We start from the raw sequence: 12,622 nt of genomic DNA on the forward strand, positions 1-12,622 counted from the left end.
CCATGTTGTGTGTTCAGGTGCAAGCGCACGAGTTAGGGCGCGACTACGAGCACTGCTCGGCGCTCGTCCGGAAACTGGACGATCTCGACTCCGACATGAAAGTGGACGAACAACGCGTCAAGACCACGTGCGCGCTCGCCGACCGGCTGCTGCGACAGGTGTGTGTCATGCCTTATACTGGTCGCTCTGTAACATGTACATACAATAATAGGGTATGTTCCTACTAGTCAAATCAATTACTTTTTTAGAACTGTCGAAACGATTTGCTAATATGGAATTTATATGAAACATTACATCGTGTCGTCACGGTCAACTCGCCTACTTTTTATATTTCTACCCGATTTATTAAATAGAACTTGTGTTTGAAAATAACTCCTATCTGTGTTTTTATAATAATTATCTGGTGCTTTATTTCATGCGTGGTGTAAAATAATTTATTTTAAAAACAGTATAATACTCAATTATATATACACCTGGCGAACCCATGACTCCGATATTTTGAAAGAAATCTAATTTTTTTATTAAAAAATAAGAAAAATTGCTCACAAAATTTAACAAGATGAAACGGACACGCACACGTAAATGGAATCTTGAGCGTCGCGAGGGTTTAAAAGCACAAGAGTTAAACAAAATTTGCCCATGAGTGAAACACAAAATTTTTCACCACACCAACCCGAAGCAAATATTAAATGTAAAATATCAAACAAAATCAAATCCAAATGAATATTTGTACAGTCTTATCACTGTACATGCATTTCGGAATCTATATACCTAATTAGCTGCACGTACACATCGTACATGGTATTACGTGATTATCATCCGTATTAGAGTCGCACGTTCTTCACGTCTTGTCGAACAGCAACTCTAATGGCGGAAACAAGATAGTCAACGATATAAAAACTGCTGTCCAGACAAGAGAGAGATAGACGCATCTTAGGTTCCTGAGAAGGAGGGTCACCTTACTTACTTGTATCTTAACTTACAATATATCTACGTCATTACTACAAGTGCTCTTTGCTGTGCTGCTCACCACCAACCCACCTGAAGCATGGACCCTCGGAACCACATTCGGCCCCGAGGGTCCAGCCCACCTGAAGTTACTAGTGTAGCGGCTAACTGGCTGCTACAATATTATTAAATATTTATCATCCAACATCATCATTTAAAAGTAAATTCTACCAGCAAACATAATAAAACAACTCAAAATTTGCATTTGATTACTTCGCCTCATATGTGAATAAAATGCAACTTTGTTATCAGTTTTTGAAGTGCAAAGTAAGCCTTTCCGAGCTGGTGTGGTGAAAAGAGTATTGTATTGTATTGTACAGTTTTTAATGCTAAAGATACATTTATTTAACGAAAATAATATAAACTTAATTAAGTACCTTGTAAAATAAAATAACTAAAACTAAACCTAACAAAAAAAACCTACCTTCTAAACCTAGGCCCCTCGGCAAGGTGTCCATCGCGCAGGCAGCATTCCCGCGCTGTATAGTGATGGAAATCCTTTGCGCGCGATAGCTGCCCGCGAGGGTCCCCTGTTGCCTCCCTTAACACTTTCGCAACCGGGCAAAAAACGGCGCACTACCCCAGAAACCGGTCGTCTATATCTGCGTACAAAACAACCCGCTGGGCGGGTTGTCCGGCATCTGAGCAAACATTACGAGTGCCTACCAGGCGGGTTCTCGGTAGTCAAAGTGTTAACCAGTATGTATTGTCCAGTAGTATTATTGATTGTGTGGTATGTGTCAGGGGCCGACGCAGCAGGCGGCGGCGGTGGCGGCGCGGCGCGACGCGCTGCTGCGCAAGTGGCGCGCGCTCAGCGGCGCCCTGCAGACGTACCGCGACGCGCTCTCCGCCGCGCTCGAGATACACGCCTTCAACAGGTCACTCTATATTACACTCACACTTACACATATTTACTTACACTAAGGCCCACTTGCACCATTACACTAACCCGGGGCGTAGAGAAAAAACCGGGCAAGTGCGAGTCGGACTCGCGCACGAAGAGTTCCGTACCATAATGCAAAAAAAAAACGGTCACCCATCCAAGTACTGACCACTCCCGACGTTGCTTAACTTTGGTAAAAAATCACGTTTGTTGTATGGGAGCCCCATTTAAATCTTTATTTTATTCTGTTTTTAGTATTTGTTCTTATAGCGGCAACAGAAATACATCATCTGTGAAAATTTCAACTGTCTAGCTATCACGGTTCGTGAGATACAGCCTGGTGACAGACAGACGGACGGACGGACGGACGGACGGACAGCGAAGTCTTAGTAATAGCCTTTGGGTACGGAACCCTAAAAAATACATAGATTGCTTACTCCATACACCAGTTTTGGTACCAAAAAGACTATTATTTTCATAGTCGACATCTAGCATCGAGTAGCGGCCGACCGGAAAGTCTTGTTGAGCATTAGACTTTCCTGTCGGTGCTACATCTATTGTCACTTGACAGTACTACTACTGCTACTTAGCAGTGCTGATAATTCCGCTACTCGATGCTAGATGTCAACTATGAAAATAATAGTCCTTTTGGTACCGAAACTGTTGTATGGAGTGAGCACTCTTACTATATTTCTCTATGCCCGGGGTTAACCGGTTAAACCTGGAGTTACCATGGTTACCAGTACAATTTGACATTGGGTTGACGGTTAAACGGGTTAGTGGGATGGTGCAAGTGGCGCTAAATGTATTATTTAATCCAGGGACGTGGAAGACACCGCGGAGCGCATCGCGAAGAAAGCGGCCCTCTTCAGCAGCAACGAGCGCGGACGCGACTTGGACGCCGCGCAGGAGTTGAAGAGGCGGCATCTGGCCCGAGCGGCCGAGGCTGGCGCTGTCGGAGACAAGATCAAGCAGCTGTGTGCAGAGGGTGCCACGCTGCAGAGGAAGTGAGTACCGGCCGCATTGAACAGCTGTTGCAGGAGTATGGTTTTTTAAGCGGTTCAGGCTGGCGCTGTCGGAGACAAGATCAAGCAGCTGTGCGCAGAGGGAGCCACGCTGCAGAGGAAGTGAGTACCGGCCATATGGCGTCATGTTCAGATTAGTCGGGAACGCATTGAACAGCTGTTGCAGCAGTATGGTTTTTTGAGCGGTTGAGGCTGGCGCTGTCGGAGACAAGATTAAGCAGCTGTGTGCAGAGGGCGCCACGCTGCAGAGGAAGTGAGTACCGGCCATATGGCGTCATGTTCAGATTAGTCGGGAGCGCATTGAACAGCTGTTGCAGGAGTATGGTTTTTTGAGCGGTTGAGGCTGGCGCTGTCGGCGACAAGACCAAGCAGCTGTGTGCAGAGGGAGCCACGCTGCAGAGGAAGTGAGTACCGGCCATATGGCGTCATGATCAGATTAGTTGGCAACGCATTGAACAGCTGTTGCAGCAGTATGGTTTTTTGAGCGGTTGAGGCTGGCGCTGTCGGAGACAAGATTAAGCAGCTGTGTGCAGAGGGCGCCACGCTGCAGAGGAAGTGAGTACCGGCCATATGGCGTCATGTTCAGATTAGTCGGGAGCGCATTGAACAGCTGTTGCAGGAGTATGGTTTTTTGAGCGGTTGAGGCTGGCGCTGTCGGAGACAAGATTAAGCAGCTGTGTGCAGAGGGCGCCACGTTGCAGAGGAAGTGAGTACCGGCCATATGGCGTCATGTTCAGATTAGTCGGGACCGCATTGAACAGCTGTTGCAGGAGTATGGTTTTTTGAGCGGTTGAGGCTGGCGCTGTCGGAGACAAGATTAAGCAGCTGTGTGCAGAGGGCGCCACGCTGCAGAGGAAGTGAGTACCGGCCATATGGCGTCATGTTCAGATTAGTCGGGAGCGCATTGAACAGCTGTTGCAGGAGTATGGTTTTTTGAGCGGTTGAGGCTGGCGCTGTCGGAGACAAGATCAAGCACCTGTGTGCAGGGCAGCCACGCTGCAGGGAAAGTAAGTACAAGATTTGTCTCTACATACAGATGTAGTGCATAATTATTTTCCATCGTATTGTCACGGAAATGTACGTGTATGAACGTGTCTTGCTATTTCAGTCAAGTCTCGGTACAAAAAGTAGTGAGGTTGACTGTAGTACTTGCAGGAGTATGGCTTTTTTGGTTATAAAAACCATACTCCTGCAAATAATGATACATACAACATGCTGCTAGTATAACAGGCAGGTATACAGGCAGAGTATAACTGTGCGAGTAGTCTACAACGTTTAATATTGGGTGCAGGAATATTTGTGTCGTTTTGAAACAAAAGGTAAGCTCAATGTGGCTAATTCCGTCATAGGGGCTATTCCTTCTACTAGCGTTTTTCTCGAATAACGAACAAAATTGATAATTTCATCGACAAAGCAGCGATTGCTTTTAGTTTTAGTATGTGAAAAAAAATAACGAACTATAACGTAACATTGTTATAATCGTAGACATGCAGAGCGCGCCGAGGAGATCGAAGGCCGGCTGTCCTCACTCCGCGAGGACTGGGAGCGCCTGCAGCAACTCGCCGCGACACGCACCGCGCTGCTCGACGAGGCCATCGCTGAACACAAGTTTGACGACAGCCTTAAGGTAATTAGCAAACAGTCTACATTGTTATACTCGTAGACATGCAGAGCGCGCCGAGGAGATCGAAGGCCGGCTGTCCTCACTCCGCGAGGACTGGGAGCGTCTGCAGCAGCTCGCCGCGACACGCACCGCGCTGCTCGACGAGGCCATCGCTGAACACAAGTTTGACGACAGCCTTAAGGTAATTAGCAAACAGTCTACATTGGTATACTCGTAGACATGCAGAGCGCGCCGAGGAGATCGAAGGCCGGCTGTCCTCACTCCGCGAGGACTGGGAGCGCCTGCAGCAGCTCGCCGCGACACGCACCGCGCTGCTCGACGAGGCCATCGCTGAACACAAGTTTGACGACAGCCTTAAGGTACAATTAGCCAACAGTCTACATTGGTATACTCGTAGACATCCCGAGCGCGCTGAAGGAGATCGAAGGCCGCCTGTCCTCACTCCGCGAGGACTGGGAGCGTCTGCAGCAGCTCGCCGCGACACGCACCGCGCTGCTCGACGAGGCCATCGCTGAACACAAGTTTGACGACAGCCTTAAGGTAATTAGCAAACAGTCTACATTGGTATACTCGTAGACATCCCGAGCGCGCTGAAGGAGATCGAAGGCCGGCTGTCCTCACTCCGCGAGGACTGGGAGCGCCTGCAGCAACTCGCCGCGACACGCACCGCGCTGCTCGACGAGGCCATCGCTGAACACAAGTTTGACGACAGCCTTAAGGTAATTAGCAAACAGTCTACATTGGTATACTCGTAGACATGCAGAGCGCGCCGAGGAGATCGAAGGCCGGCTGTCCTCACTCCGCGAGGACTGGGAGCGTCTGCAGCAGCTCGCCGCGACACGCACCGCGCTGCTCGACGAGGCCATCGCTGAACACAAGTTTGACGACAGCCTTAAGGTAATTAGCAAACAGTCTACATTGGTATACTCGTAGACATGCAGAGCGCGCCGAGGAGATCGAAGGCCGGCTGTCCTCACTCCGCGAGGACTGGGAGCGCCTGCAGCAGCTCGCCGCGACACGCACCGCGCTGCTCGACGAGGCCATCGCTGAACACAAGTTTGACGACAGCCTTAAGGTACAATTAGCCAACAGTCTACATTGGTATACTCGTAGACATCCCGAGCGCGCTGAAGGAGATCGAAGGCCGCCTGTCCTCACTCCGCGAGGACTGGGAGCGTCTGCAGCAGCTCGCCGCGACACGCACCGCGCTGCTCGACGAGGCCATCGCTGAACACAAGTTTGACGACAGCCTTAAGGTAATTAGCAAACAGTCTACATTGGTATACTCGTAGACATCCCGAGCGCGCTGAAGGAGATCGAAGGCCGGCTGTCCTCACTCCGCGAGGACTGGGAGCGCCTGCAGCAACTCGCCGCGACACGCACCGCGCTGCTCGACGAGGCCATCGCTGAACACAAGTTTGACGACAGCCTTAAGGTAATTAGCAAACAGTCTACATTGTTATACTCGTAGACATGCAGAGCGCGCCGAGGAGATCGAAGGCCGGCTGTCCTCACTCCGCGAGGACTGGGAGCGCCTGCAGCAACTCGCCGCGACACGCACCGCGCTGCTCGACGAGGCCATCGCTGAACACAAGTTTGACGACAGCCTTAAGGTAATTAGCAAACAGTCTACATTGTTATACTCGTAGACATGCAGAGCGCGCCGAGGAGATCGAAGGCCGGCTGTCCTCACTCCGCGAGGACTGGGAGCGTCTGCAGCAACTCGCCGCGACACGCACCGCGCTGCTCGACGAGGCCATCGCTGAACACAAGTTTGACGACAGCCTTAAGGTAATTAGCAAACAGTCTACATTGTTATACTCGTAGACATGCAGAGCGCGCCGAGGAGATCGAAGGTCGGCTGTCCTCACTCCGCGAGGACTGGGAGCGTCTGCAGCAACTCGCCGCGACACGCACCGCGCTGCTCGACGAGGCCATCGCTGAACACAAGTTTGACGACAGCCTTAAGGTAATTAGCAAACAGTCTACATTGGTATACTCGTAGACATCCCGAGCGCGCTGAAGGAGATCGAAGGCCGGCTGTCCTCACTCCGCGAGGACTGGGAGCGCCTGCAGCAACTCGCCGCGACACGCACCGCGCTGCTCGACGAGGCCATCGCTGAACACAAGTTTGACGACAGCCTTAAGGTAATTAGCAAACAGTCTACATTGTTATACTCGTAGACATGCAGAGCGCGCCGAGGAGATCGAAGGCCGGCTGTCCTCACTCCGCGAGGACTGGGAGCGCCTGCAGCAACTCGCCGCGACACGCACCGCGCTGCTCGACGAGGCCATCGCTGAACACAAGTTTGACGACAGCCTTAAGGTAATTAGCAAACAGTCTACATTGTTATACTCGTAGACATGCAGAGCGCGCCGAGGAGATCGAAGGCCGGCTGTCCTCACTCCGCGAGGACTGGGAGCGCCTGCAGCAACTCGCCGCGACACGCACCGCGCTGCTCGACGAGGCCATCGCTGAACACAAGTTTGACGACAGCCTTAAGGTAATTAGCAAACAGTCTACATTGTTATACTCGTAGACATGCAGAGCGCGCCGAGGAGATCGAAGGCCGGCTGTCCTCACTCCGCGAGGACTGGGAGCGTCTGCAGCAACTCGCCGCGACACGCACCGCGCTGCTCGACGAGGCCATCGCTGAACACAAGTTTGACGACAGCCTTAAGGTAATTAGCAAACAGTCTACATTGTTATACTCGTAGACATGCAGAGCGCGCCGAGGAGATCGAAGGTCGGCTGTCCTCACTCCGCGAGGACTGGGAGCGTCTGCAGCAACTCGCCGCGACACGCACCGCGCTGCTCGACGAGGCCATCGCTGAACACAAGTTTGACGACAGCCTTAAGGTATTAGCAAACAGTCTACATTGTTATACTCGTAGACATGCAGAGCGCGCCGAGGAGATCGAAGGCCGGCTGTCCTCACTCCGCGAGGACTGGGAGCGTCTGCAGCAACTCGCCGCGACACGCACCGCGCTGCTCGACGAGGCCATCGCTGAACACAAGTTTGACGACAGCCTTAAGGTACAGTCAACTTTTTTACAAGCTTTTATTTAACTTGCAATGAATGAATGAATGAATGAATGAATGAAAACATTTATTTTCAGGCAACTATTGCAATGTACCTATGTATGTATGTAAAATGCAAAGGTGGGGAAATATCGCGGTCTCGGTGCCGAATACAGTTTTGTTCCTTTCGGCGTTGAGACCCTGGGTCCGTGGGGTCCTGGCGCTCTGAGTCTCTTTGGAGACATTTCAAAGAGAGTCAGGGACGCAACTGGGGACCCAAGAGCTGGCAGTTTCCTCGCTCAATGCTTCTGGCAGTTCAGCGGGGTAACGCAGCCAGCATCTTGGGGACCTTGCCGCAGGGGCCTTTTCTAGATTTAGTTTAGTTTTATTTTAGAATAGTTTGTTTTGTATTTAGTTTCATTGTATCAAAGATATATATAACTCTATCCTCTGTGATTGTATGTAACTATGTTTGTATGGGTCAAATCTTACAAGTTAAATTTGATCCACTTCCCGGTTTCCATTAGTTCATTTTGAATCTTCTTGCAATTTCCATAGGAGTTGTAATTCAATTACCTGTGTAAAGTGAACGAACGATTTTTTATGCAGTCACGTAAGTAGCGCGTGCAGTTCTACTTAACAATAGTCAAAGGATTGGCCGTCGGGGCCTATTAGAAATCTACAAATTATACATAATGCCTTTGGTAATTAGTTATTGTATGTGTGCGCAGGAGTTGGAGGTGTGGGTGTCGGAGAGTGTGAAGCGCATGCGCGGCGGAGCGGCGCCCGACTCCGCGGCCGACGCGCAGGCCATGCTCGACACACACAAGGAGAGGAAGGTACGTACCCTGGGCCCATAGCACAGAATAAATAGTAGTACTAGGTACAGAAGATTCACTCTCTAACAAAACGCGTCTGTTACGATTAGGACAGATATGACCGCTAGGTGGCGACAGCGCCACGCGCGGCTTATCGCTAGCCACCAAATTGGTGGGGAACGGATGTACTTGTAGCTGCCTGTTGCAATGCGACGAAATCGCGGAGTGAGCCGCGCCTGCCCATAGGCTAGATGACACATGATGAATTTTATGACAAAATCTTATAAAATAGATAGCAAATGAGCAATTTATCACAATAATGTGGATATTGAAATAATACAAAAATATAGGACCTAAAAGTTTCAAAATTTAAGTTTTTTTGAACTTCCAAAAAGGAAATAAGTAAGGATACCATTCGATTCCTTACATTTTATCAAAAAAAATGTATAGCAACTATATACATAAACGCAATATTTCACCGACAAAAACGCAATTTTCTTGTTTTGTCCATACTTCAAGATGGACTCTTAGTGACCTTGACGTCACGTTCACTTATCGTTTTGTTAGGAGCGTTTCGCGAGTGAAGTACGACTGTCGGACTTTAACTATCATTTCTGACCTTTGTATTGCTTTAATGCAATGGGTCCCATATAGACATTTGATCCTAAAAACAAACCTGATCGATTGATACCATAAATGGAAATATGTCTTCAATTGAGTGAGCTATGTTTTGGTGTACATCTTCACAATGTTTTGTGTTTGATAGACGGAGATAGACAACCGGCAGAAGAGTATAGCGGCGCTGCAGCGCGAGGAACAGAGCCCGGAGAAGCTGAAGAAGCTCACCGAGCTGGCGCAGACCCTCGACCAGGCCTGGCTGCAGCGAGAGCAGCACCTCACACAGGTATACACATTCGCAGTGCGCTAGACGGAGATAGACAACCGGCAGAAGAGTATAGCTGACCTAGCTGGCGCAGACCCTCGACCAGGCCTGGCTGCAGCGAGAGCAGCACCTCACACAGGTATACACGTTCGCATTGCGCTAGACGGAGATAGACAACCGGCAGAAGAGTATAGCTGACCGAGCTGTCGCAGACCCTCGACCAGGCCTGGCTGCAGCGAGAGCAGCACCTCACACAGGTATACACATTCGCAGTGCGCTAGACGGAGATAGACAACCGGCAGAAGAGTATAGCTGACCGAGCTGGCGCAGACCCTCGACCAGGCCTGGCTGCAGCGAGAGCAGCACCTCACACAGGTATACACATTCGCAGTGCGCTAGACGGAGATAGACAACCGGCAGAAGAGTATAGCTGACCTAGCTGGCGCAGACCCTCGACCAGGCCTGGCTGCAGCGAGAGCAGCACCTCACACAGGTATACACATTCGCAGTGTGCTAGACGGAGATAGACAACCGGCAGAAGAGTATAGCTGACCGAGCTGGCGCAGACCCTCGACCAGGCCTGGCTGCAGCGAGAGCAGCACCTCACACAGGCATACACATTCGCAGTGTGCTAGACGGAGATAGACAACCGGCAGAAGAGTATAGCTGACTCACATGAATTCCGCCTCTAATCTTTGTTTTTATTATATACTAGCTTTTGCCCGCGACTGCGTCTGCGTGGAATTAGTGACAGCAGCTAAATCAGGTATATCGCCTGGATAATGCTAATAGCAATCATTCAATTCGCGCATTGCTTACTTCAATTATTAGGCAATTCATTAACTCTTTCAATTCCACCCCCCTTTGCACTCTCTTCAGGGATGATTTCCGATATAAAAACTATCCTATGTCTTTCCCCGGGACTCAAACTATCTCTATACCAAATAAATCGGTTCAGCGGCTTAAGCGTGAAGAGGTAACAGACAGACAGATAGACAGACACACTTACGCCTTTATAATATTAGTATGGATGTATCTCAAATACTTAACTTTTTCAGTTTATTTGAAGGCCTGTTTTGTTGTTTAACTCCCAAATGCATACAATACTGACGTTAATATTTTGTCTCAGGCGCACCAGCTGCAGCTGCTTAAGGAGCAAGCGAGACAGACAGAAGACTGGCTCGCGGCCAAGGAGGCTTTCCTGAACAATGACGATCTCGGCGAGAACCTAGACGGTATTTAAATATTCTTACACAGATTGGCTAAGTCCCTAAGAAGCGCTGGTGGCCTAGCGGTAAGAGCGTGCGACTTGCAATCTGGAGGTCGCGGGCTCAAACCCCGGCTCGTACCAATGAGTTTTTCGGAACTTATGTACGAAATATCATTTGATATTTACCAGTCGCTTTTCGGTGAAGGAAAACATCGTGAGGAAACCGGACTAATCCCAATAAGGCCTAGTTAACCCACTGGGTTGGAAGGTCAGATGGCAGTCGCTTTCGTAAAAACTAGTGCCTATGCCAATTCTTGGGGTTAGTTGTCAAGCGGATCCCGGGCTCCCATGAGCCGTGGCAAAATGCCGGGACAACGCGAGGAAGATGATGATGAGATTGACTAAGTCCCACGGTAAGCTCAAGAAGGCTTGTGTTGCGGGTACTCAGACAACGATATATATAATATACAATTTTTTTTTTTATTATAGCCGTGGAGACCCTGATCAGGAAGCACGCAGAGTTCGCCAAGCTGCTGGACTCGGGAGTGGCTCGAGTGGAAGAACTGGAGACCTTCGCTCGCTCGTTACTGGAGGGAGGGCACTACGACCAAGCTTACATCGAGCGACGACTCGCAGCCATCTTGGCGAGAAGAGACAAACTCAAGGTCAGCTATCATCGTTATAGGCCCCGTGCATGAACTATAGGGGGTAGCATAGGAGCTGTCAGATTTTTGGCGCAAGGCGTAAATGTGTCGTTTATGCTTCCGATGTAGCTCACAAGATGGCAGAACCTACTATGTACAAGGAAACGTACCGACGAGAACGCTAGATGTTAGCACTTGCTTTGGCAATGTACATGTGCACATATGTTTCCGATTCCGAGTTAGCAGCTAATGGCATCCCACTGGTAGATAACAATTTTAAATTAAGTTTTCAACGTAGAATAAATTTAAAAGTGGAAAAATTACTGTCTTGGGTGAGACTTGAACTCACGGCCACTGGATCGATACTCCAGCGCTCTGCCATCTGAGCCGCCATCAAGTTACGATGTGCTACCGATACTAATTTTATTTTTTATCAAGCAGAAACGTTTGCGGACGATGCTATTAAGCTTATAATAAAATTTTCCACTTTTAAATGTATTTTTAAAGGAATGGCCAGAGACTGCACAGGATCGGGAAGACTGGAAAAAGTGGGGGGAGGCCTTTGCCCAGCAGTGGGACATTATAGGCTCCCAATAATAATAATAAATTAAATGTATGTATGAGGAGCTGGTTGCGATGCCTAATATAATTGGCGAGATCAAAGCCACACGACTCCGCTGGCTTGGTCACCTGGAGAGGATGGGGGAGGATCGTGCTGTGAGAAGAGCGTATGTGGGGCACCCGGGGGGAAAACGTCCGTCGGGGCGTCCCAGATACCGCTGGAGTGACGAATCCCAAAAAGACCTGTCCGCCCTCGGAATACCCAACTGGCGTGAAGTGGCGCAGAATAGGACAGAGTGGCGCTCTCTTGTGTCAGAGGCCAAGATCCTCTTTGGGTCACTGAGCCAGTGATGTGTGTGTGTGTAAATGTATGTATTTATCTCTGGTGCAGGAGTCGTGCCGCGCTCGCGGCGTCACGCTGCAGCAGTCCAAGCAGCTGCTGGAGTTCCTGCGCGACCTGGAACACGAGCAGGAGTGGATCGCGCTCAAGATGCAGACCGCCACCGACCATAACTACAGGTATAGTCTGTCAAGCAAAGTATGTCAGTAGCAATGTACAGCAAAGTGAAGTAGGGCAACACTCAAAGAGTAGTACCGTAAAATGGGGTGAGTTGGGTGAAATTTGACTTTCAAACCTCGATAAAATTTTATTTTTACATGTGAAAACTGAATGGTGTATATAATAAGTGGTTCGGACGTTTGTATTTTATTTTGGGTAGTTCCATTTCATAACTTTGACGATAAAGTGGAAAACCCACCTCACCCCGTAGTGCCTCGTATTTGGGGTGAGAGGGTTTTTCATACAAAGGTGATTTTGAAAGATTGTTGGATCGATTTTTTTTAATTATGAATATTACTATAGCTCCATTTTAAATTGGAATACATTATTTTTGTAGCAGTAGCCTTAAAAACCCACCTCACCCCCCTCTCAATCCTTCTCTCCC

At 49.3% G+C, this 12,622-nt stretch overlaps 1 protein-coding gene across 1 annotated transcript in view; it reads left to right on the forward strand.

The window, feature by feature from the left end:
• The window catches only part of LOC134803416 (spectrin beta chain, non-erythrocytic 2), a 170,653-nt gene that overhangs the window by 96,861 nt on the left and 61,170 nt on the right, over window positions 1-12,622 (forward strand). The window contains exons 51-59 of the mRNA XM_063776235.1: window positions 18-158; window positions 1,753-1,886; window positions 2,713-2,898; window positions 4,402-4,543; window positions 8,294-8,401; window positions 9,147-9,284; window positions 10,393-10,498; window positions 10,963-11,138; window positions 12,070-12,197. Coding sequence (XP_063632305.1) covers window positions 18-158; window positions 1,753-1,886; window positions 2,713-2,898; window positions 4,402-4,543; window positions 8,294-8,401; window positions 9,147-9,284; window positions 10,393-10,498; window positions 10,963-11,138; window positions 12,070-12,197 — 1,259 coding nt within the window. The remainder of the gene's footprint in view (window positions 1-17; window positions 159-1,752; window positions 1,887-2,712; window positions 2,899-4,401; window positions 4,544-8,293; window positions 8,402-9,146; window positions 9,285-10,392; window positions 10,499-10,962; window positions 11,139-12,069; window positions 12,198-12,622) is intronic.

Source organism: Cydia splendana, chromosome 26 (genome assembly GCF_910591565.1).
Source record: "Cydia splendana chromosome 26, ilCydSple1.2, whole genome shotgun sequence".
Classification (NCBI taxonomy): Eukaryota; Metazoa; Arthropoda; class Insecta; order Lepidoptera; family Tortricidae; genus Cydia; species Cydia splendana.